Source organism: Microchirus variegatus (genome assembly GCF_963457635.1).
Source record: "Microchirus variegatus genome assembly, chromosome: 20".
Taxonomy (NCBI): Eukaryota; Metazoa; Chordata; class Actinopteri; order Pleuronectiformes; family Soleidae; genus Microchirus; species Microchirus variegatus.
The window spans coordinates 21,559,142-21,580,038 of NC_139821.1; the positions used below are offsets into that span (position 1 = coordinate 21,559,142).

The 20,897-nt window shown below is 41.1% G+C and overlaps 1 protein-coding gene across 1 annotated transcript in view; it reads left to right on the forward strand.

The window, feature by feature from the left end:
- The window catches only part of LOC310941869 (pleckstrin homology domain-containing family A member 5-like), a 133,694-nt gene that overhangs the window by 63,972 nt on the left and 48,825 nt on the right, over positions 1–20,897 (forward strand). Inside the window, exons 4-6 of the mRNA XM_083907117.1 lie at positions 6,330–6,413; positions 12,470–12,523; positions 18,323–18,497. Of these exons, the coding sequence (XP_083763243.1) occupies positions 6,330–6,413; positions 12,470–12,523; positions 18,323–18,497 (313 nt within the window). The remainder of the gene's footprint in view (positions 1–6,329; positions 6,414–12,469; positions 12,524–18,322; positions 18,498–20,897) is intronic.

The following is a 20,897-nucleotide window of genomic DNA, read 5'->3' on the forward strand; positions in this document are numbered from 1 at the left end:
GTATTTACTTAGAGATCCCCATACCTTGTTCTCATAGTGATAGCAGGAGTGAAGGATGGGAACATTTGATTCAACTGATACTGTGGGAATTGGACAGATTTTGCCAGTTACACCATCACCGGAGGAAGAACAGGACATGGAACAATGCATCACCATCACTATGACAGGATAAATGCGCTGCTGCTGTTGCTAGTGAGAAAAGTTGTATGTAAGTTTTTTGAATAATAGGGTCACGGTAAGTGACTAGAACCCCGACATGAACCATGACAAACAGCAATACCACTTATTTTTTAGCTCTCCTTGAAACCAGAGAAATTTATCAGAATGCTGGGGCTTTTCACTGTGGCTTAATCAAAACATTTTGCTGTCTAACTTGTTTGTGTACACACAGGTCCACATGGCCTAGTATTTGCAATTGGAGCCACGTCATTTTCTTTTGTAATGACTGCACATATGCTGCTGTCTGAGTTAGAAGCAAAGAAGCTGCATGCAGCAATTTCAGCATATGTATGCATATCTTAATACATCAGTGTCAAATTAAGTGGTTATCCTGAGTTCAACTGCTACACACAATATGAGATGGAAGGCCGTATCACAGCCAGACCTGTGCCAAGTATTTAATGCACTGGGATTTGAAGTGGTAAAGATTTCATTGCTATGTCATAAATAAGTCATGTAACTGTACTTCTCATTCAGTGCCAATCCGTCTGAGTGCTGTTGGTGTTGTACTGGTTAAGACCTAACAACACAGACTGTTTACATTTTTGTTTTAAATGGAGATTTTATGTGGACATAGCATTTTGCCAATGTGAGTGTGAATAGTGCTTATCTGTGATGTGATGTTTGGTGATGACGACCGTTTTGTGCCATAACATTAGTTTCCCCCACGAGGATAGATGTTGATGGTTGATTGTTTTTGGTCCTAGAGCTGCTGTCACTGAAATCCTGTAGGTCAAATCTGTGTTAAATAGCTATATTATGACATCAGTGACATGGATCCTTCAGTCTCAGAATTGTAGTCAGCAGTTTGCTTTGTCTAAAGGCCAGGGGGAAGATAACATGGCCTTTTTACACACCGAGAGTCTTGCTAACAACAGACAAGCGAGTAAGCCATTGCAAATCTCAAGACGATTCAAACCTCTACACTCATCTTTGATGTTTGTCTGTGCAAAGTTTATAGCACTGCTAAAACAATGCAATATCCAGTCAGACGGACTTATTGTGTTACATTCAAATCATTCTGGGTGTTTGTAACGGACATTAGGACCCTGGGGGATGCATTACAATCTCCATATGCAGAAGCCTGTCCCTGTCAAATGCCAACGTTCTGCTGATTCTCATTCTGAAATCTGTCACATGCTGTCAATCTCATTTTGGCGATGAATCAAATGAGGTGTCATTGACTCAAATCGACCAATCGGTTGCTGAGATACAGGCTTGCGTACAGTGCTGCCATCTGGTGTTCATTTTTGGAATGGGAAATAAATAGACATCTTTCAAACAAAGCCATAAACTGTTATTTTGAACACCAATAGATATAAAAATACATGAGAAAATATGAATGGCACAGATGGTGCCAAAATGCCAAATGAGACTGTATGTACTAAAACCTCTCTAAATGTTGTTTTGCTTTACTTGATCAAAGTCAAACTTTGCAGAGATAATGCTCACGTATCTATGTTAACTTAGCCTCTGTAAACCCAAATCCACAAAAGTCTTCTAACTATGTAATTTAGGGTCTTATGCACATAATATTTAACATGTACAAATATTAGAAATCAGTTTTCATTCAAATTCCAAATCTAAGTCTTTTTAACTGTTGAAATGTGGGTTTCAATTGGGCGGAGTTCTCGGGTTATGTCGTGGGAAATCATCCAATCATAAATCATCCACTTCAGTGACGGTTAACAAAACCGCTCTCCTACCTGCCTCTTCTCTATAGCCTTTTGCGATTACAATCTATATCTATACATATGTATATCTATCTATATCTAATCATTATGTCAGTTTGTGCAGTCCCTGGATTGCATATCCTCCGCCTCTGTCAGATCTCTCTCTCGGAGGAGAGCCTTGCTTGTGTAGCCGCTCCCCGGCTCATCTGGAGCGGTGAGCTCTCTCACTCGAGCCCGAGGCTTCTGCAGTATTATTTTTCTCCATATTTTTCCCAGAGAAACATCGCTGCTTTGGAATTATTTTTCTTGCAGGTTAACTTGGTGAAATAGGGTATATTATTACCCCTTTAAATGAGAAAAAATAGGCTGACCCTGAGTGGTAATGCTGTTTCATTTGAGAAGCTCTGGAATCTCTGCCAATTTGGATATTTGTATTTATATATTTATTTGTTTTGTTTTGTTTGGTTCTTGGGCTCTTCTTTTATTGACCCATTTTTTTAACTAGGGACTGGAGTTGGAAATAGGCAATAAACTCTTTGTGCAGCACATCAACTTCATGCTTTGTCTTGGAACTATAGTCAACTGCATTGTAATTGTTAAGTAAAATAATAAAAAATAATAATAATAATAATAATAAATCACATATAATCAGGTCAAATGGTGCAGTTTGTTTATTTTTTTTGCTTTAATGCTGGTATTAGCTCTTGGAGCACCTTCTAGACAGGTCTTGAAAACACTGTTCATGGGCTTGATTTGAGACAAGAGAGGCTGTATATTATGACGTATTATAAAGGTGGAGGGTGTTGCATGTTACAGTGAGCAGATGTGAATGAGACACATGTAGTCACTAAAGGAGAGATTAATGACCGTTCTTATAGTTTTGCTTAATTTAAATGTCATTTAGTGTGCAGATGTGGGACAGTTTTATATATATATATATACTGTTGACAGACAGTATACTGTTTTAGGCCCCTTTACACCTGGCATTATGTGTCGGAAGGCACCTCACCTTCTGTGCGCAACTACGTAAGCCACGCGTGAAGTTATTGTATGGATTCCTCTTTGCTTTTTGAAGCAGGGGAAAAAGTCTCCCTTTACAAGAAGAAAACTGACCAACGCAGATTGTAGGTGAGTGGAGATTCATTGAAGGCATTTACACTTCTGTTTAATCTGTTCACAATGCATCACTGCCCACCTCCTGGAGTGGTCTGGTAGAATGGATCCGTCCATACTTGGATGTATTTACACCTGTACAAGAGGTCTTTTTCTATTATATTCTATTGATTAATAGTGTTTGTTTGTCCTGCCCTGAATTAGAAGTGAGGGAGAGTAGGAGGAGGAGGAGGAAATGGAGAGAAGTGGAAGACCAAGAGCTGAAGAGCTGACCTGTGATTGAGAACCTGAAAATGACTGAGAAGGAAAAAAAGAGAGGGGAAGGAATTGAGGGAGGAAGAGAAAGGGGAGGGAGGCTGTCAATGCTGATGGCCTTTCTGAAAGGTTAGAGGCCTGGCCTGAGGGACACAGGGTGAATGGCAGCCACACACACACACAGAGAGAGAGAGAGAACCATGCAAATGCTGTTCACATGGCATTTAAAACAAAAGCACGTTTGACCACAATGAGGACCGATTAAACATTACTTGACATTTCACATTGACAGAATTAGCTGAGCTATTGTTCACTGACTGTTTGTTTTAGTGCCACACGTGTGTTAATGCACATGACCAAGACCAAGACAGGTGGACTATAACGGTTCACAAGATCCATGGTTCAGTTCATAACATGATTTTAGAAATACATACATACATCAACAACAGATCTTAGGGTTAGAGTTAGTGGAGACATTGCTGCATTTAAACATGCTTTTCATTTATTTGGCAAAAAAGGTTTGCCTGTTTGTCTTCTGTCAATTTTCACACTGGGGTGATGCATCTGTATATGAGTGAAAATATTCTTGCTGCTAGCATAAACAACATTACCCTTAACTCTGGTCCTCCTCCTGAATGAAGTGTAATAATGTTACAGTTGGTGTAAAAAAAAAAAAAGTACATTAGATGTACTGTACAAAAGGAATCTGGTTCAGTGACCCAATAATTACCCACAAAATATGTGTATCCACTTTAAAAGCCGCATGAATCGTGGTCAGAATGGAAAGAAAAACATTAATTATTAAATGATTTATGATACACATAATAAAAAAATGTTTCACACAATGTTATTTACAGAAAAGACAATCAACTGTGAGACAAATATTAATAGGTAGGTAGGGTTTTTGATAAATAATTCCATAGTAACCTTTCTTTTTAAAATATATTATGATTAAAAAAGAAAAACACACTTACAGTATGTGATCATCTGTTCAACCATTAATGGTAATGCAAATAAACTAGAGATAAAACTAACTATTATTTTCACAACTGAATATTCCGTCCAATATTTTTTTTTTTCAATTAATTTGTTTTTTTCCTACTGCTGCTTGTTGCTGCTCATGTTCAACGGGTTTCTGCTGATTATGGGATGAATGAACCTTTGTCACTGGTGACACAGAGTGACTCAGGCAATTGCTGAGAGACGTCATGCTTTTCAGGGAAGCAGCAGAGATGTGACTGATGTTAAAATTGGATCAGGCACAACTCACATGGAGACCTATTGCTCAACATCAGACTGTGATTTGTCTCGCTATGTGTCTGAAATTGAGTGTAATGGTGCCTTGCCGCTTTAAGTTAGCTGAAAGCCTGTTGAAATCTGATGAATTCACTTGCTTGTCATTTTTTTTATGATATGCTACTCCTGCTTCTGTGCTGTCTTATTTTCAGAGCCAGATGTGCCTCACTTACTTCAGCTTCACTCCAGATACAGCATTGCAGGATGAGACTGATGCTTCTTTCTTTGTTATTTTGACTCAAAAGTCAAATCTAGTCTCTAGCTTTAGGCCCTTGGAATAGCAAAGTAATCCCAGTGGTGGAGCTGCACGTCTGCTTAGCCTACTGCCACTCTCTCCCTGACTCCCTGCAGGTCTTGCTCATTTGCTGGACCCAGATGTGGATGTTAAAAAAAGTGTGCATTCTCAGCCGCTATCTGCTGCCAACACATGGTAAACCTCGAGAGACCCCGATCTGTTAGGAATCTCACTGTGGTCTCAGAGATGAGGGGAACATGAGTGTGCTCACCTGTGTGATACACTCACATTAATGTGTTGCTGATTTGCAGACATGAATAAATAAATAAATAAATGCCCCATATTAGTAAAGTTCTCACTTTTCTAGAATGTTTGTAATGTCAGTATTTTTTCCATTCAGAAACTACATGATTTAATTGGTCTACTCTACATGTCCAAGTATAGAGCTCCAGTAGCTGACGTTATGGAACCAAGGTTATGCCCTCTGGCACACAATGATGCTGGAGACCTCTATAGATGTACATTATAACAGTATTTACATTACACTACCCATTGTCAATGCTAACGTGAAGGATGTTCTGGCCCCAGGCTAAATAGGACTGATTGGTGGAGCGCCACATCCTTTCTAAATAATATGTGGTTTGTTTTAAAGCACGAGTTGTGCAGTTATACCAAGGGGCTAATCTTTTAAGTATAATTTCATTACAAAATAGATCAATGGGATTATCTGCAATTAAATAATTGACTAATAGTGGCTCAGTATCGTAACGATGCAGATACCAAGTATTGTATTGGCTCATTCCTACTGGACAGACCGGCATCTGGATTTGGATCTGAAGCATGGCCGGCCTATTTCTGACCTCTGACCATTCCTAGTGAAAAATATACAAGCATTGTAACAGTAGTTTTTATTCTTATCTATGTCCATGATCACTGTTTGAGTTTGAGTGTGGTTCAAATTCCAGTTGCTTCAGTCTGTATGTCAAAATGGTCCTGAAGAAGGGATCTAAGGAAAGATGGGGAAATGTAGGAGGGAAAAATGTGTGCAGGAAGTGCCATTGCGTGTGTGCGTGTGTGTGTGTGTGTGTGCGTGTGTGTCTGTGGGTGTGTGTGTGAGAGAGAGAGAGTAAAAGAGAGAGACTTACTTAACTGTAGTTCTGCTGCTCTCTCTGTCACACTGTCCACACTGCTTTGCTCTATCCACTCTGGATACTGTTTTCTTGTGGGAACTTGTTGCACTTATGTGAATGAAAGGAACTTCTTGCTCATCTGCAGTGATTTGTTGTTTTCACGGCTCAGACCAGACTGGATAATCATGCTGAAATTCAGCATCACCCACGGCTCCAGGTGTGTGACTGTTAGCTTGTATGATTCTGAGGGCAACACTCACAACTTGTCTCTCAGGGAGCTAATTAACCCTTTTGCTGCTTTAAATGTGTAACTTCATCATGTTGCTATTGTGTTGTTGTTCCAATGATTTAACAGTGTCTTCCTCTTGTTTTTGTCTCCTTCCTGTCTATCTCTGACTTTCCCTGCAGCCACAATGAGCGGAAGGTGACATGTAAGCACCCGGTGTCAGGAGTTCCCTCCCAGGACAACTGCATCTTTGTTGTAAACGAACAGTAAGTCTCTGTACACTCATACAGCACTATCTGCTTCTTACTTCTGCATATATTATTTATGAAAGCAAAAAGTCAAAAGGAACTCCTAATAGATGGATACATTCATGGAAAGCCTGCTGCAGCTGCAGTGTACAGCTGTGACACTGTGAATATGTGCTACTGTATGGGGACAGAAGGCATTGTGGAAGAGACTGGGCACCCAGAATTCCTGCTTAGACCAGATCACTGTCTTAAGTCCAGACTTCCAAGTTCAGAGTTTACACTCCATGGCTTTCAAAGTTGTAGGATCACTGTGAAGTTCACACTACACGACTTTCACTCACAGGATCACTGTACAGTTCACACTTCATGACCCTCAGCTGGAGGATCATTGTGCTGTTCTCACGACATGACTTTCAGTCAGGATCACTGTGCAGTTCACACTAAATGAAATTCAGTCAAACTCTCCTCCAACTGAATTATAACTGGGTCGTTTTGACCAACCCCTGAATCCGGGCCCACAGGGTTAGGCAGTAAGTTACAGACAATGACACCTGTGTCGATCACACCGAAGTGCAGTGCCTTAACCACAAACTGCCAGTGGAAAACTCCTCGAGATACCAGATTGCTTTTATTTATCTACCACAAGGGGCCACCTATTATAATGACATACCTATGGGTTGTAATTCCGACATAGGACCCATTGTTACAGTCTCCTTAATTGTAGGATAACTGTGCAGGTCGCGCTTCACAACTTTCAGTTGTATACGGTGACCCTGAAGTGCAAATCACCACCACAAATAGAAAAACACAACAACATTAACTGAAAACACACCAGCTGGGAGCTGGGTCTATGAATACCAAACTGTTTGCACAAAACTTTGATCAACACTCAACATTTGTTTGTTGTTCATTTAAGCCAGTGTGTGCAGAGCGTGTGAAGCCGTGTTGTCGGCAAGAGGCGGCGGGGGAGAGTGAGTGAGCGAGCGAGTGAGGTCTGCACTCTTGGTCATTAGTTTATTTACTTGTTTTTATGAAGGTACTATGTTGTGAAATATGTTTAAACTATTGACGTCATGCTGTCGTCACCTGACAGTCTGGCTGATTGAAAGCCTCCAGATGCAGCGGATGCGACTACTATGCGAATATATTAGAATATCTGTGTTTTTTAGAGGGAATATTCGAATATCATTTTTGAGTAATTTTGACAGCCCTCGCAAGCATGTCTTTGAATATCAATGAAGTTAAGGTCGGCACCCTCCACATCAGGTAACACGGGGAATTTTTTATAAAATATGTTGATTTGCACAGTAAAAGTTCTGTATTTTGACTGCAATTGTCATTGCATTCCGATTCCTCACTTCTTTAGAATCATGAGTAGCTCTTCTTTGTAAACAGCATCATTTTCTGGGGTCATGTGAACCTGTACTAGTGTGGAGTTACTCTACAGTATTCATGTCAGTAAAATAGACCATCCTAAGTTAATCTACTGCAGTCATTCTGTTTTCAACCAGTAGAAAATACTGTGAACACCTGATTATGCATGAAAAAAAATACCGTCATATACCATGAAACCTATCCATTTAATCTAGATTAATTTCAAGATTACAGTGTGATTAATCTAGATTAAAAAAAAAAAGATCTATGCCCACCACTACTTAAAACACAATGACATTAACTGAAAACAGAAACACAAAATCAGAAAACATTATTACAGATATCACCGTGCATAACTGTAAAAAAAAAATACAGTGTTATCACTTTGATATGCATGTATGTTCAGGAACATAAACTCATGTGTATCTGTGGTTTGCAAGAAACCACACATTTCAACTGGTTAATCCTCCGTAGTTGCCAAATGCTTGTGTGACACATGGATGAGGCTGATGCTCAAGAGTGTGGGAGTGAGCAGAGTGAGCAGAGTGAGCAGACCACTGGAGAAGGAATTATCAGCATGGATGGACAGACACAGACAGGCAGACAGCTCAGCATGAGGAGACCAGGAGAAGGCAAGAGACACCAAGTTGTCGGTCAGAGAGAGCTATGGTAAATCATTGTGTGACACTGCACGCATCTGCAAAGTGACACAGTTATGCTGGGCAGGTATCATACACCCACAGTCACTCAGCTGTCATTTCAGCCACTGCCTGCGGGAAGCTTACACAATAACCCCCTCACAGTCAGGTCTGATTCCATTGTGACTGCTTTCTCTAGTGAAACCCTGTCAGTGGATTACATACAGTGTGGACTAGGGCAGCGGCTGTTCATGCTGCTGAGAGCTGCACAGGACACACATCAGACTCACTATTCTGTTTGCACTTGTTGCATGTTGACAGAACACCAATAGCTATATAATGAATATGCAGACATTGTACCACAGCACCACATTTCGTTTTTGAAGTGTCTTTCCACAAAGTATTGATACATAAATAGCAAATGACATATACTGTAGCTGAGTGTAGTATGTGCCCCTGCACCTAGAACTAGCAGGGAAAAACAAAAAGCTCCTTGAATAAAACCCATGCCTGTTTAAATATATGATATCCACAGACTTGTCTCATTTATAGACAGCCCTTTTCAACTGACAGCTCCCTCTCCCACACCAAACCCCATGGAGAAAATAAGCATTTTTATCTCATGATGAAAGGGACTTTTGGTCTACTGCTGCTTCACGTAGTAAATTTGTGTCACTGAGGTAAATCAGAATTAAGGATTTGAAGTCACAAAATACAACACTGGAACACACCTTTATTGTCATTGTACAACTGAAATTGCACAACAAAATGATAAGGTGAGACGGAGGGCTGATCTGAGCCGCTGCAACTCAGTGCGCCACCACATTGGAACAACCTAACCGAATGTGTCTAACATTCATATACTGTATATTTGATGGTGAGAGGAAACCCAGACACAGGGAGAACGTGCAAACCTTCTTGTTGTGAGACAACAGTGCTAACCACTACCACTTGGAAAGATAAGATAAGATAATCTGGACTGTATTTGTACAAAAAAAATGTCCAGAATTAATTTTACAGACTAATTTTCTGGAGCTCATGGACCCCTCTCTTTGTAAAGGTTTGTTTATGGCAGTTTCACAAACCTACACAGAAGTTTTCTCTCCCTCGCTCACCCTGTTCACAGGATGACTGACTACTGGATGCCTCCAACCCATCAGCTCAGAAATGGGATTAATTCTGCAAATGATAAACACAAATCTTACAATTGAACTATTTCTTAATCCCCAGGAGACAAACCACAATAAGGCAACAAATAGTCAAGAATATGGTGCTGAAAGCGAAATTTAGGGCGGTAGAGACAAACAAAATGCTGCAATGACACACTCTACCTCCAAAAGAGTCATCGCCATGGTATTTGAATTTGTTTCAGCCTATTCTGTGAATGTGCAGCTGAGATAAAGATACACACACTTTTACAGCTAACAAGTTCAGTGCAGCTGCACTCTGTCTGTCTGTCACACTCTCTCTTTCTCACTTTCACACGTGATTTATCTCCCGTCCCAATTATCTACGCTGCCACAATGCTAGTGTGTGTGTGTGTGTGTGTTATGTAAATCAGGTGAGCATGGTTTGTGTATTTTTAAACTGAAGCAGAGTAAAGGTGAGAAAGTAACAGGGGAAAGGTGTTAGTGCAGATGTAACTGCAGTGATGCCTCTAATTAGACGTCCACCCTGTTTCACATGACTGGCACAGAGATGATGGCAGAAAGAATATCTTTGAGTTGAAAAGTGGCACATACTGTACGATTAATGTCTTTGGACTTGGACATGCAAGACCTGGCACTGACTGCAGTGTTCTCCACAAGTTATGATGTATAAACACAAACTCAGAAGTCAGAAATATGACAGACACATATCTGGTTTGGTATCAGTCACAGTGTTTTTCATTACTTCATAGTACCTCCTCAACGTGGGCGAGGTCGGCATAGCACAAAACTACCATGACGTCGTCGTCCAACACTAGCCTAGCAAATAGCAAAGCAGTTTAGTTCAGTGAACTGAATTATTAGAATCCGTTAATTAAAAATATTAGTTCAACATCATTCACTTCCTGCATGACCAGAGCACAGACTTCGCCTGACACAGTCATTGAACTGAAATACAGTTGAAGCTCACCGTTGCTGGCTTTCTGCAATGCTGTCACTTAACAGACTCCTTTGTTTAATATTTTTTTTTACATTTCTGTTGCTAAATATTGGAGATTAACGCATTTTGGGATTTGTAAGTCTTTTTATCTGATCTGCAATTCAGCATTGTTCAGTTTGATTCTTGTGTCGGATGACTCTTCCAGTGATGACACTCTCCTATCCTTTATGGAAAAGCAGAAAAAAACAAGAATGTGACAGGCAGTTTGTGCACACATACACACACACACACACACACACCACACAGCCAGAAGAGGCAACATGGGTCCCTCTTCCCATGGGTTCACCACCTGTGGGAGGGGCCATGAAGGTCAGGTGCAGTGTGAGTTGGGTGGTGGTCGAAGGCGAGGACCATGGCGGTACGACCCTCGGCTGCAGAAGCTGGCTCTAGAGAGGTGGAACGTCACCTCTCTGAGAGGTAAGGAGCCTGAGCTGGTGTGCGACGGTGAGAGGTTCTGACAAGATATAGTCGGGCTCACCTCGACACACAGCTTGGGCTCTGGAACCAGTCTCCTCGGGAGGGTTTGGACTCTCTTCCACTCAGGAGTTGCTCCAGGTGAGAGGCGCCGAGCGGGTGTGGGCATACTCATTGCCTCCCGGCTTGGGGCCTATACATTGGGGTTCACCCTGGTAGACGAGAGGGTAGCCTTCCTCCACCGGGTGCTGACTGTTGTTTGTGCCTATAACTGTTCAGACTACCCACCCTTTCTGGAGTCCCTAGAGTGGGTGCTAGAAAGTGCCCCTGCTGGGGACTCCCTGCTTCTGCTGGGGGACTTCAATGCTCATGTTGGCAATGACAGTGAGACCTGGAGGTGGGATCTGAACCCGAGTGGTGCTTTGTTGTTGGACGTCTGTGCTCTTCACGGATTGTCCATAACGGAGACCATGTTCAACCATTAGGGTGTGTGCACTTGGCACCAGGATACCCTTGGCTGTGAGTCAATGACCGACTTTGTAGTCGTGTCATCAGACCTGCGGCCATATGTCTTGGACCCTCGGGTGAAGAGAGGGGCGAAACTGTCAACTGATCACCACCTGGTGTTCAGTTGGCTCCGGTAGCAGGGGAGGGTGCCGGTCAGACCTGGCACACCTAAACGTGTTGTGAGGGTCTGTTGGGAACGTCTGGCGAAGTCCCCTGTCAGAGAGAGTTTCAACTCCTACCTCCATCAGAACTTCAAACACATCCCGAGGGAGACAGCAGACATTGAGTCCGACTGGGCCATGTTTAGCACCTCCATCCACCTTCCAGCGGTTAGGGTAACTGGCCTTTTTTGGCTTGTGGGACTCCAGAGTCAGCTGATGGGTACCAACAGGCCAACCGCAACGCAGCTTCGGTGGTCATTAAGGCAAAAACTCGGGCGTGGGAGGAGTTTGGTGAGGCCATGGAGAACGATTTCCGGACAGCTTCGAGGAGGTTCTGATTTTGATTTTGCTGTCCCGTGGTTGTACAAAGAACATAAAGATTAGAAGAGGAAAACATATGAACATGATGATAACAGACACCCCAAACTGAGAATCTGAGGGACACAGTGTTATGGTGATCCTGGACCAACGGGAGGCTCAGAATGCTGGTGGATGGATCAAAGTTAAGACTGGGAAAGCTGTTGGGGAAAACCATGTATTTTCTAAATTAATGATCAGTAGTCGGCCTGGAGGGAGCCACTGGCAGAACAAAGGGTTTTTCTGTTTTCGGTGAAAGTTTCCTGCATTCACTTATGTCCACATGATTCATTTAAACCCTCAAGAAAAACATATTAGTTCAAACCCTCTTCTTCTACACTTGTCTTAAAGCAACCTTCATTTTGTTTTATGTTTGCCATTCTGATATGATTTCTGTCATTATTATATTCATGTGACATGATTATTAAGATTATTATTTTTTGTCATTTTTATGCCTCCTTTGTTCTGTTTCCAGCATGAATTGTGGAAAGCTTGTCCACCCTGACGGGCCCATAGAGGCTCCCACCAGGTAATGATCGATCACATGACTGCAGGAGCTGCTGCAGCTGCAGCTTCCAATAGCACTAACGCCAAAGTGACTAAAACCCATCTTGCATGTTCCATGTCTTGCTAGGCATTGTTAGGTTAAACAAACAACTCAAGGTCTATGGAAAAAATGACTTCAACTCAAATGAGAGGATCAATATAAATGATTGCTGATATGTTTGAGGATTTTGCCTTGAACTATGTACTTTCTGCCACCAGGCTTCTCTCACTCATTCAAAACAATAACAAAAGAGCTTGTTTGATGACATCTGAGAGCAGTGTGGGATCATGAGCTTTGGCTCACTTCCTGATTAAGTGACTAAGGTCCTCTGTCTTTTCTCCAAGTTGCTTTATATTCCAGTGTTTGAAAAAAAGTTGGATTCACCACACAACAATTTGTTTTTAAGTGACACCAAACTGTAACTGCTGCTGATGCTGCTGCTGTTGCTGCAATGGCTATTAGGTCTACCAATATCTGTTGCATGTGTCTCATACACAAGTCCTGAGTAAAAGCACTCTGGCATTTTTGTTTCCTGTATGCATAATTTTTTCAACATGACTTCTATTGTGGAATATTTGCAAGACCTGTAGATTGGTGGCACAAGAAAAAACAAAAAAAGTCAGGCAAAAAAAAATCTGGCACAAAAAAAAGGTCAGACAACAAGAAATAAAAAAACGGCACCAAAAAAAAATCTGTCACAAGAAAAAAAAAAGTAATTCTTGTATCTACCGTTCCAGCTATATCATTTTGCATGAATGCAACCACCTCCTCCAAGTTTCTATGGTTTATCCTCCTGAACAAAACAAGTTTTTTTGTGCCTGACTCTTTTTTTTTTTCTTCTGCCACATTTTTTTGGGGGGGTTGGCCCTAATACTCCTTCGTAGTGATCAACCCCGTAGGGGTCATAAAAAACATGATGGTCATTCTATACTGTCAGCTGATAGTTCTGAGTCATCAGTAACACTGGTGCTCATAGTGCAGGAAAAGTACAAAATGTAAAGAAAAGTGGAACATGGGAAAGGGGATTAAGCAAGGATCCAGCCAAGCGTATATGACTGAGTAAGAGCCTGCAGCAGCAGCAGCAACAACACTCCCACAAACCTGTTTCATCAGCACGTCACTGAAGTAAGAAGAAACAGATCAGACATGCAAACTCCTCACTTTTCGCCAAAATTCGCTGTTTTGAATACCAAACTGACTTGTGTGATTCGTGTAGATCCGCACAGAAAATATTTTTTTACTTTTTTTTTTTACTTCTTTTTTTACTCACGCTCAGACGAGTGCATCTTGACTCAACATGAACACGAACGCATGCGTGAATATTACATGATTGGAAGCCAACGCATCTCTGATTGCAGAATGCTCGCAGGAATAGACTACATCAGCGCGGGGCCAATATGAGCTGACCAGCAGCGAGCGAGCACACCTTCAGTGTGAATTCCCATGTTTATTGAGGTATGTTGTTGGCCACAATACAAGCCTTTTCTGTCAATGCGTTGTCATTTTGTAGTTTTCTTTTTAAATGTGTGGTTTTGAGTAATTTTTTACTCTTAAGTTAACTATGCACTATTGGTCTCAATGTCAATCGTGCTTGTTTTGTGACGTAACGGCCATTTCCCTTCTTGCACACTCTTGTCACATTTTTCACCCCTGACCAGTTTGCATGCCTGACAGATAAAAGGAAAGGCTTTATGGAGAAAAGGTTGATGACTGAATGATGAACATTCTGATACAGCGAGACAGTGGGAAGGATTGAAAAGACAAGTAAAAAACTGCTTGGTTGTGTGATTAGTGTCTGTGTGTGTTTTAGTACTAGTTTCACACTCATGCTCAGCTGCTCTGAATTTGGCACAGTCTGAGTCGTAAAGTCAGAGCGATCTCATATCAGGCCCCTTTGGAAACAATGTTTTCAAATGCTAAACACCTCCACGTATGCTGCAATCACAATAAATGCAATGTATTTGTTTTGCCATTACATCATTCGCAAGAAAATGTTGGTGTGCATTCGAGTCTATTGCATGCACTGACTTCCTCTCTCTTTTTATTAAGTTTTTTAAATGTTCTCTGTAAATAAAATTTCTCGCGTTGCAGAGCTTCGTGTATGAAACTAATTTCAAAATGCATGTGCTTCCAGCTTTGACCAGTCCAAGCTGGAAGACAGGAAATTCTCCTCCTCACTCAGGTTTGGTAAATAACAAGAGGTCCTTGAATTCCTTAAAAATAAATACAATCAAGGCCCTTGAAAGTTTTTGGAAAATGCTGAAAATAGACTTGGGGAAGTATTTTAAGTTTAAGTTAAGTTGTTATTTAGGTAAATGTCTTGGACCTTAAAGGTGCCATATGTAAGAATGTGGCCAAAAAACGGTTACTACATTCAAATTCAAAATACTGAGGTCTTTTAGGTTTCGTTTTCTGGCGTAACTGGCAACCTGTGGTTGCTCGGCAGCTGAGACTCTACTGACTGCAATGATTGGTAGACGGCGGCAGGTGGCTCCACATGACGCCAAAACATGATTTCAAAACATAAACATGATTTTCAATCTGCAAAATATTTTTTTAAAGGTGAAGTAAGTAGTTTATAGTGCCATCTAGAGGAGAGGCTGAACTTCCGCTACAAGTAAAGCGACGCTTGATTTGTTCTCTCGCGTTTGTCCTTACAGGCTCCCGTAGAAACATGGCGTCGTGGCAATGCAACAGCGGCCCGCGACCATGTTATTTTACATGACTTTTTGAAACACTACGAAAATGAAACAAACAATATTATACAGCGACTAGACAATGCAGGAGCACATAATATGTATAAAAAAGTGGATTTTGGGTTATATAAACCCATAAATACTACACAGTGTACCTTTAATGCAAATATTTTGGAGTTCAGTTTGTTATATGAACATTATTCCTGAGTCTCTGTGACATATTAGGAGGATGTTATGGCCAGTTGCTTTAGATGTATTACATAATGCACCTTTAAACCTTGTTTTTCTAAAATTATCTATTGTCCCTCTGTTCGACTGAGGACAAACAAATAAAGAACACTGAGCTTGTTGCATTCATCAGGTCAAGTTGGCAGTTCATTTAAAGTGTCTGAATGTATAAAGGGCCCACGGTTGGAACAAGGGCCTTTCTGCAAGGAGTTTGCATGTTCTCCCCGTGTGTGTGTGGGTTTTCTCCGGGTTCTCTGGCTTCCTCGCACAGTCCAAAAACATTGCCATTGCAGATGATCCGCAAATATGATTTGGCAAATATTTTTACGCGGGATGGCCTTCCTTTCCTGGGCTTGGGACCAGTACAAGAAGTGGCTGGAGGAGTGTCCAATTAACAGTGAGCAATGGGGATTGGGTACCTTGCTTAGGGGTTCCACAGCCCTTAACCTGGCAGGAACTGGCAACCCTTCAGTCACAAGTTCTCTTTCCACCTGGCTATGGGTTGTCTGTACCTTGCAGTATTACGAGACATGCTCCCAACCTCCAGGACAGAAACTACTCTTGAACTACGGACAAATAAAAGGAGATTATTTCCTGTCTACAGATATTTTCATCATGTATTCTCACATTCTTTGCACGTCCTTAAGGCCTTTGTCATTAAAAAAATACATAATTTTTTGGGCTTTTGATTCAACACAGGACTGTATATTCATTTACTTATTTTTGCATCAGTAGATGCCACATTTTACTTGTTACCATGTCGAATAATTGGTTATTTATATGTATTTCCAAAAAAGTAGGGCTGTCAAAATTAACGCGTTAATTTGTTTAACGTATTAACGCACTTTCTCACTTTCATCGCGCTACGAGCAGACGTGCAGTTTATGAACAGGCAAGGCGGCGGGCAACTGTTTGGGGCCCTGAGCCGATAGGGGGGCTCCCGACACTCAGAGCCTAAATGCATCAGTGAGCAGCTGCATCACCGTCTCCATTAAACAACAAGGGTTGATTTGCAATGACATCTCAGTAGTAAACCTCCCTAAAGAGGCCCCACGTCTCCTCACGTTAACCCGTGTGAAGCTGAAGGAAAATGAAGAGGAGTTATCAATCAGGAAGTTAGAAGAGGAAGAAAAAAGAAAGAAAGACACACAGTTGTAAGTGGCGCTGCTGGCGCAGATAATGATATAATCATAACATTAACAGTCACTGTCTAACTAACGTGGACACAGACAGCAGCTAACATTAGCGTCAGTATGCTAGCTGACGCTAACGCTAACGTTAGTTAGCTAACTAGTAGAAGCAGTGCTTCTCCTGCTGTGGGTTTAGTTCCCCAAGAAAACTATTTAACTTCTATACTTTATATTTTGTTTATAATGTGAGTTATTTACAGTGCACTGTGTAGTTTTTGTGTAGTTATTTACAGCATTTTATTTTTTCTATTTATTTATGTTGTCTTCTAATGGTTTTTTTTACAATGTAATGTTTATTTTTTTCTAAGTTTGTATAGGTTTTTACAAGTTATTTACAGTATTTTATTGTTCTTTACATTTATATTTTCACATACTGTATTTATCTCTCCGTTCCTACAACAATATAAAGAGAAAATTAGATTTTTTTTGGCATATTTACGAATGGTAATTAATCGTGATTAATCACAGCTACCCTGTGATTAATCTGATTAAAAATGTTAATCTTTTGACAGCCAAGCAAAACAGAATCTGAGCTAAAAGTGTTCAGAATCAGATAGTCTTCTTTCTTTTGTTTTGTTTTTAAGAATTAGGTAGATTGCATACAAATGAACATCGATTTGTAAACATGCCAGATTGGATTCAAATCTTGTCTCTAGGCAGGTTGATGGTACAGAACAATTAGCACAAACCTATACAAAGGAAAAAGACAAATAAAATAAAAACAGCAAATTTAACAAAACTATTGGGGCACATTTTTACTTAATTTATGTGCCATTTATTTAGATACAATCTAGGCAAATTGGATTGGATTACAAAGTATTTACAGTACATAAATGTACAACTTCTTCAAATAAGGAACAATATCAGAAGACAATATCAGAATTTAGAATAGAAGACACAAACGTTAATGACTCACAACTAATGACCAACTAATTTCCTTGCTAAATGTTGGAAATTAACAAATGTTTGGGTATTTCTAAAAATCTATTTAAATCATCTACAGTTCAGCATTGTGCAGTTTGATGTCAGATGATGCGTCTATGACTCTTCCAGTGATGGCACTCTGCCAGTCAGTGGCATGTCTGTTGATGTCACATTTTAGTATTGGCTCAGCTCGCTTGGATACTCGCCTGAACAGGTACCAAAAAAGCACCAGGTACTGTGAACTGTTTTGGAAGACCTGGAGGGCTGTGAGATAACACATTAGAAAGTTTGAGTTATATTTGTCCATATGTATTTGCCATACATCATCAAGGTCCGAGTCCAGTCAAGTCAAGCAGTGCTAGAACTGTATAAATGAAAAACCCCATTTGTGCTCCTGAGTTGGACTTGGAATAGGTTGAAAGCCCGTCCAGGTTACACCCTTCATTAAACTGCACTCCTAAATTACACTAGGTTTACAACAGTGGTCTCTACCTGTGCAAAACTCAAGGGTACAAACCTGTGTCTAAGAGTGAAAAGCAGTTGTACTCTCAAGGTAGAACTTTTTCTGAGAGTGAAGTAAAAACCAGGATTATTGGGACTATTGGTTTTAAAGTGTTCAGTGATGGATCACCCACCATCTGAAAAATCACGGTCACACATGGTACGGTACACCTATTATAAAGGTCAAAAGTCTGACTGATTCCCTCTCTCTTTGTTTCTCTATGTCTCTTGCCCTGTGGCAGGCTGGCTCCTAAGGCTTCATCAGAGCAGGACAGTAGCAGCAGTGACAAGAAGGAACGTCCCTTGAGCACCATGAGCGAGGCTTCAAACTACACAGGTGGCTCGGACTACAGCACCTTCCCTGGCAGCCCCACTATCACGGACACTTCACCTGCAACTGTCACCTCATCCACACGGGTCAGTCACTAATAGAGCGATCTGAGCGAGAGAATGAATCCAAGCCTGTCCAAATCAACCAGGCTTTCAACCCAAACAGACCCCAAGGGATGCATTTTTTTGTTTCTTTTTTTTCAGATGCTAAGCAGACCATTTTTAGTCTACACAAAAGTTTACTTTTTGAACTTGGACCCACTTTTTAAAGATGGCAAAGTCTCTGATCCAGTCACCCACTCATTGTGTACCTCTTTATTCTCCACATGAGGGTTTTGCGGCAGCTGGAGCCAAACCCGGTGGTAGAAAATTCATGAATGTAAGGCTGGCTCACAATTCACTGTGGGCTTATATGTATATTGAAGACCAGTGATGTATCAAATCCGGCAAATACAGCACATGAGCTTCTGTTCATGGAAAGGGGTAGAAGCAAAAAGTGATGAAACCAAATGCGACTCTGAAGTGATTTTTGGTGTTGGAGGTAGTTATCCTCTAAACGGGGATATTGCTGTTCGCTCCCCAGCTCATCTTGTACCTAATATATTGTACCAAACAAACAGTCCTAAACCATTCCATTTTTGGCACCCTTCCCTTGGTGTACCAGAGTAAAATGGTACACTCAGGGTGGAGCTAGACCGGTTCCACCTATGACATTCAGCTGATTGGCTTACAGAGAAACGTCACTCCCTCAGTTCACACAATGAGCAACAGTTTGCACAAACCGAGCTAAAAAAATAGTGAGCTGCTGGTCGTTACTCATTGCAACAGCACGACGTCATGCACCGACGTGTCCATTCCCCACCTTCCAAGTAAAATACTGTCGAAATGCAAGCCTGACCCAGGGCTTTACAGTTCAAAACCGTGATGTGCTGTACCAAACCGTACCATAAAGGAAACATGACAAAAGAGTCCTTGAGCAAGAAACTGAAGCCAAAATATCTCCTGGCAGCTGAGTTGGCAGCATGTGAATGTGTGTGAATAATGTTTGATAGAAGTGCTGCATATTAATGTGTGTGCGTGAATGGCAAAACTGCAGTCTTTAGAGAGTTTTTAGTCTAAGTGGAGCCAAAAGAAAAGGTCAGAGGAGAATGGTCTGAATTGTTGGAAGTAAAAAAGAATAAAAGGTAGTTGATTAAAGACAATGGAGGATGTGTTACTGAGAGTTTGTGTCAGTCAGAGGACAGGATATGGAATATGACAGAGAAGCTGAAGGTGTTTAAAATGATTTTACAGTGCATTGGACATATTTGCACTTTTTTTAAGATGAGAAGATGAGATGCGCATATTAGATTTGACCCTGACACCTCCAATAATATGTAAACACTTCCTATAGGATTGGTATTCTTGTTTCCTTGTTTTGTGGGGGGTCGCGGGGGGTGCTGTGCCTATCTCAGCTGACATTGGGCGATAGGCAGGGTACCCCAGTTCGCCAGTCCATCACAGGGCCACATATAGAGACCAACAACCATTCACTCTCACTCTCACAGGGTCAATTTAGAGTGACCAATTCACCTAATCCCCATATTGCATGTTTTTGGACTGTGGGAGGAAGCCGGAGAACCCGGAGAAAACCCACGCACACATGGGGAGAAATTGAAACCAATGATAATTCCTTTTATGAACAAAACATATTCAAAAACAAAGTGAAAATGGTTTGAGATCCTGGCAAAAAGTAACAAGTAACAAGCCCAGCAAAGGACCATGGGACTCTGCACGCCCCCAGAACCTAAACAACACTAAATAAAATTTAAAAATAGCCAATAACAGGACCAACAGCAATCTTCAACCAACTTAATTACCAAATTAAGAAGACTAAGGGAAAAGCAGTGCTCACTAGTTGTAAATTAATAACAAAAACAAAAAGGGAGCGAGAGGTAGAGGTGGTCATAAAAAAAGAAGAGACAAGCTGTAAGCAGACAAAATGTTAAAATTCTCATTAGCTAATTCACAGCAGAAAAGCTGACAGACACTGTTTCCATGCTGTGGAAACTGAAGACCTGGCAGTGATTGAGAAGAGCCTGATAGATACTGTATACTTGTGGTGAGGGTTAATTGAAGTCAGCTGTGCAGGTGAATGGAGAATTTGTTATGCCCATATAAAGAGAAGGGGAACAGGCTGATTTCTCTGCTCTGAGGTTCACAGCTGCAGCAGGAACTTTGTCACTGCTCAGTTTGTCAGTACATTCCTCTTGCAGCTGGAATGCAGAGCATCTCCACTGGAGAAGTGCAGCTTCCTTTGTCATTATAATGAGGACACTATCTGTTATGGCGAGAAACTTCCAACTGCTTTCATGGAATGGAAAAGAGGCCTTTAGGAGACGTGTGATTGGATGGATGAAGTTCTCCTTTTACATTGTTTGCGTTTATTATCTCAAGAGCTTTTGATAAGTGAACAGGAAATAGCAGCTGTGATCTTTCACACAGCTG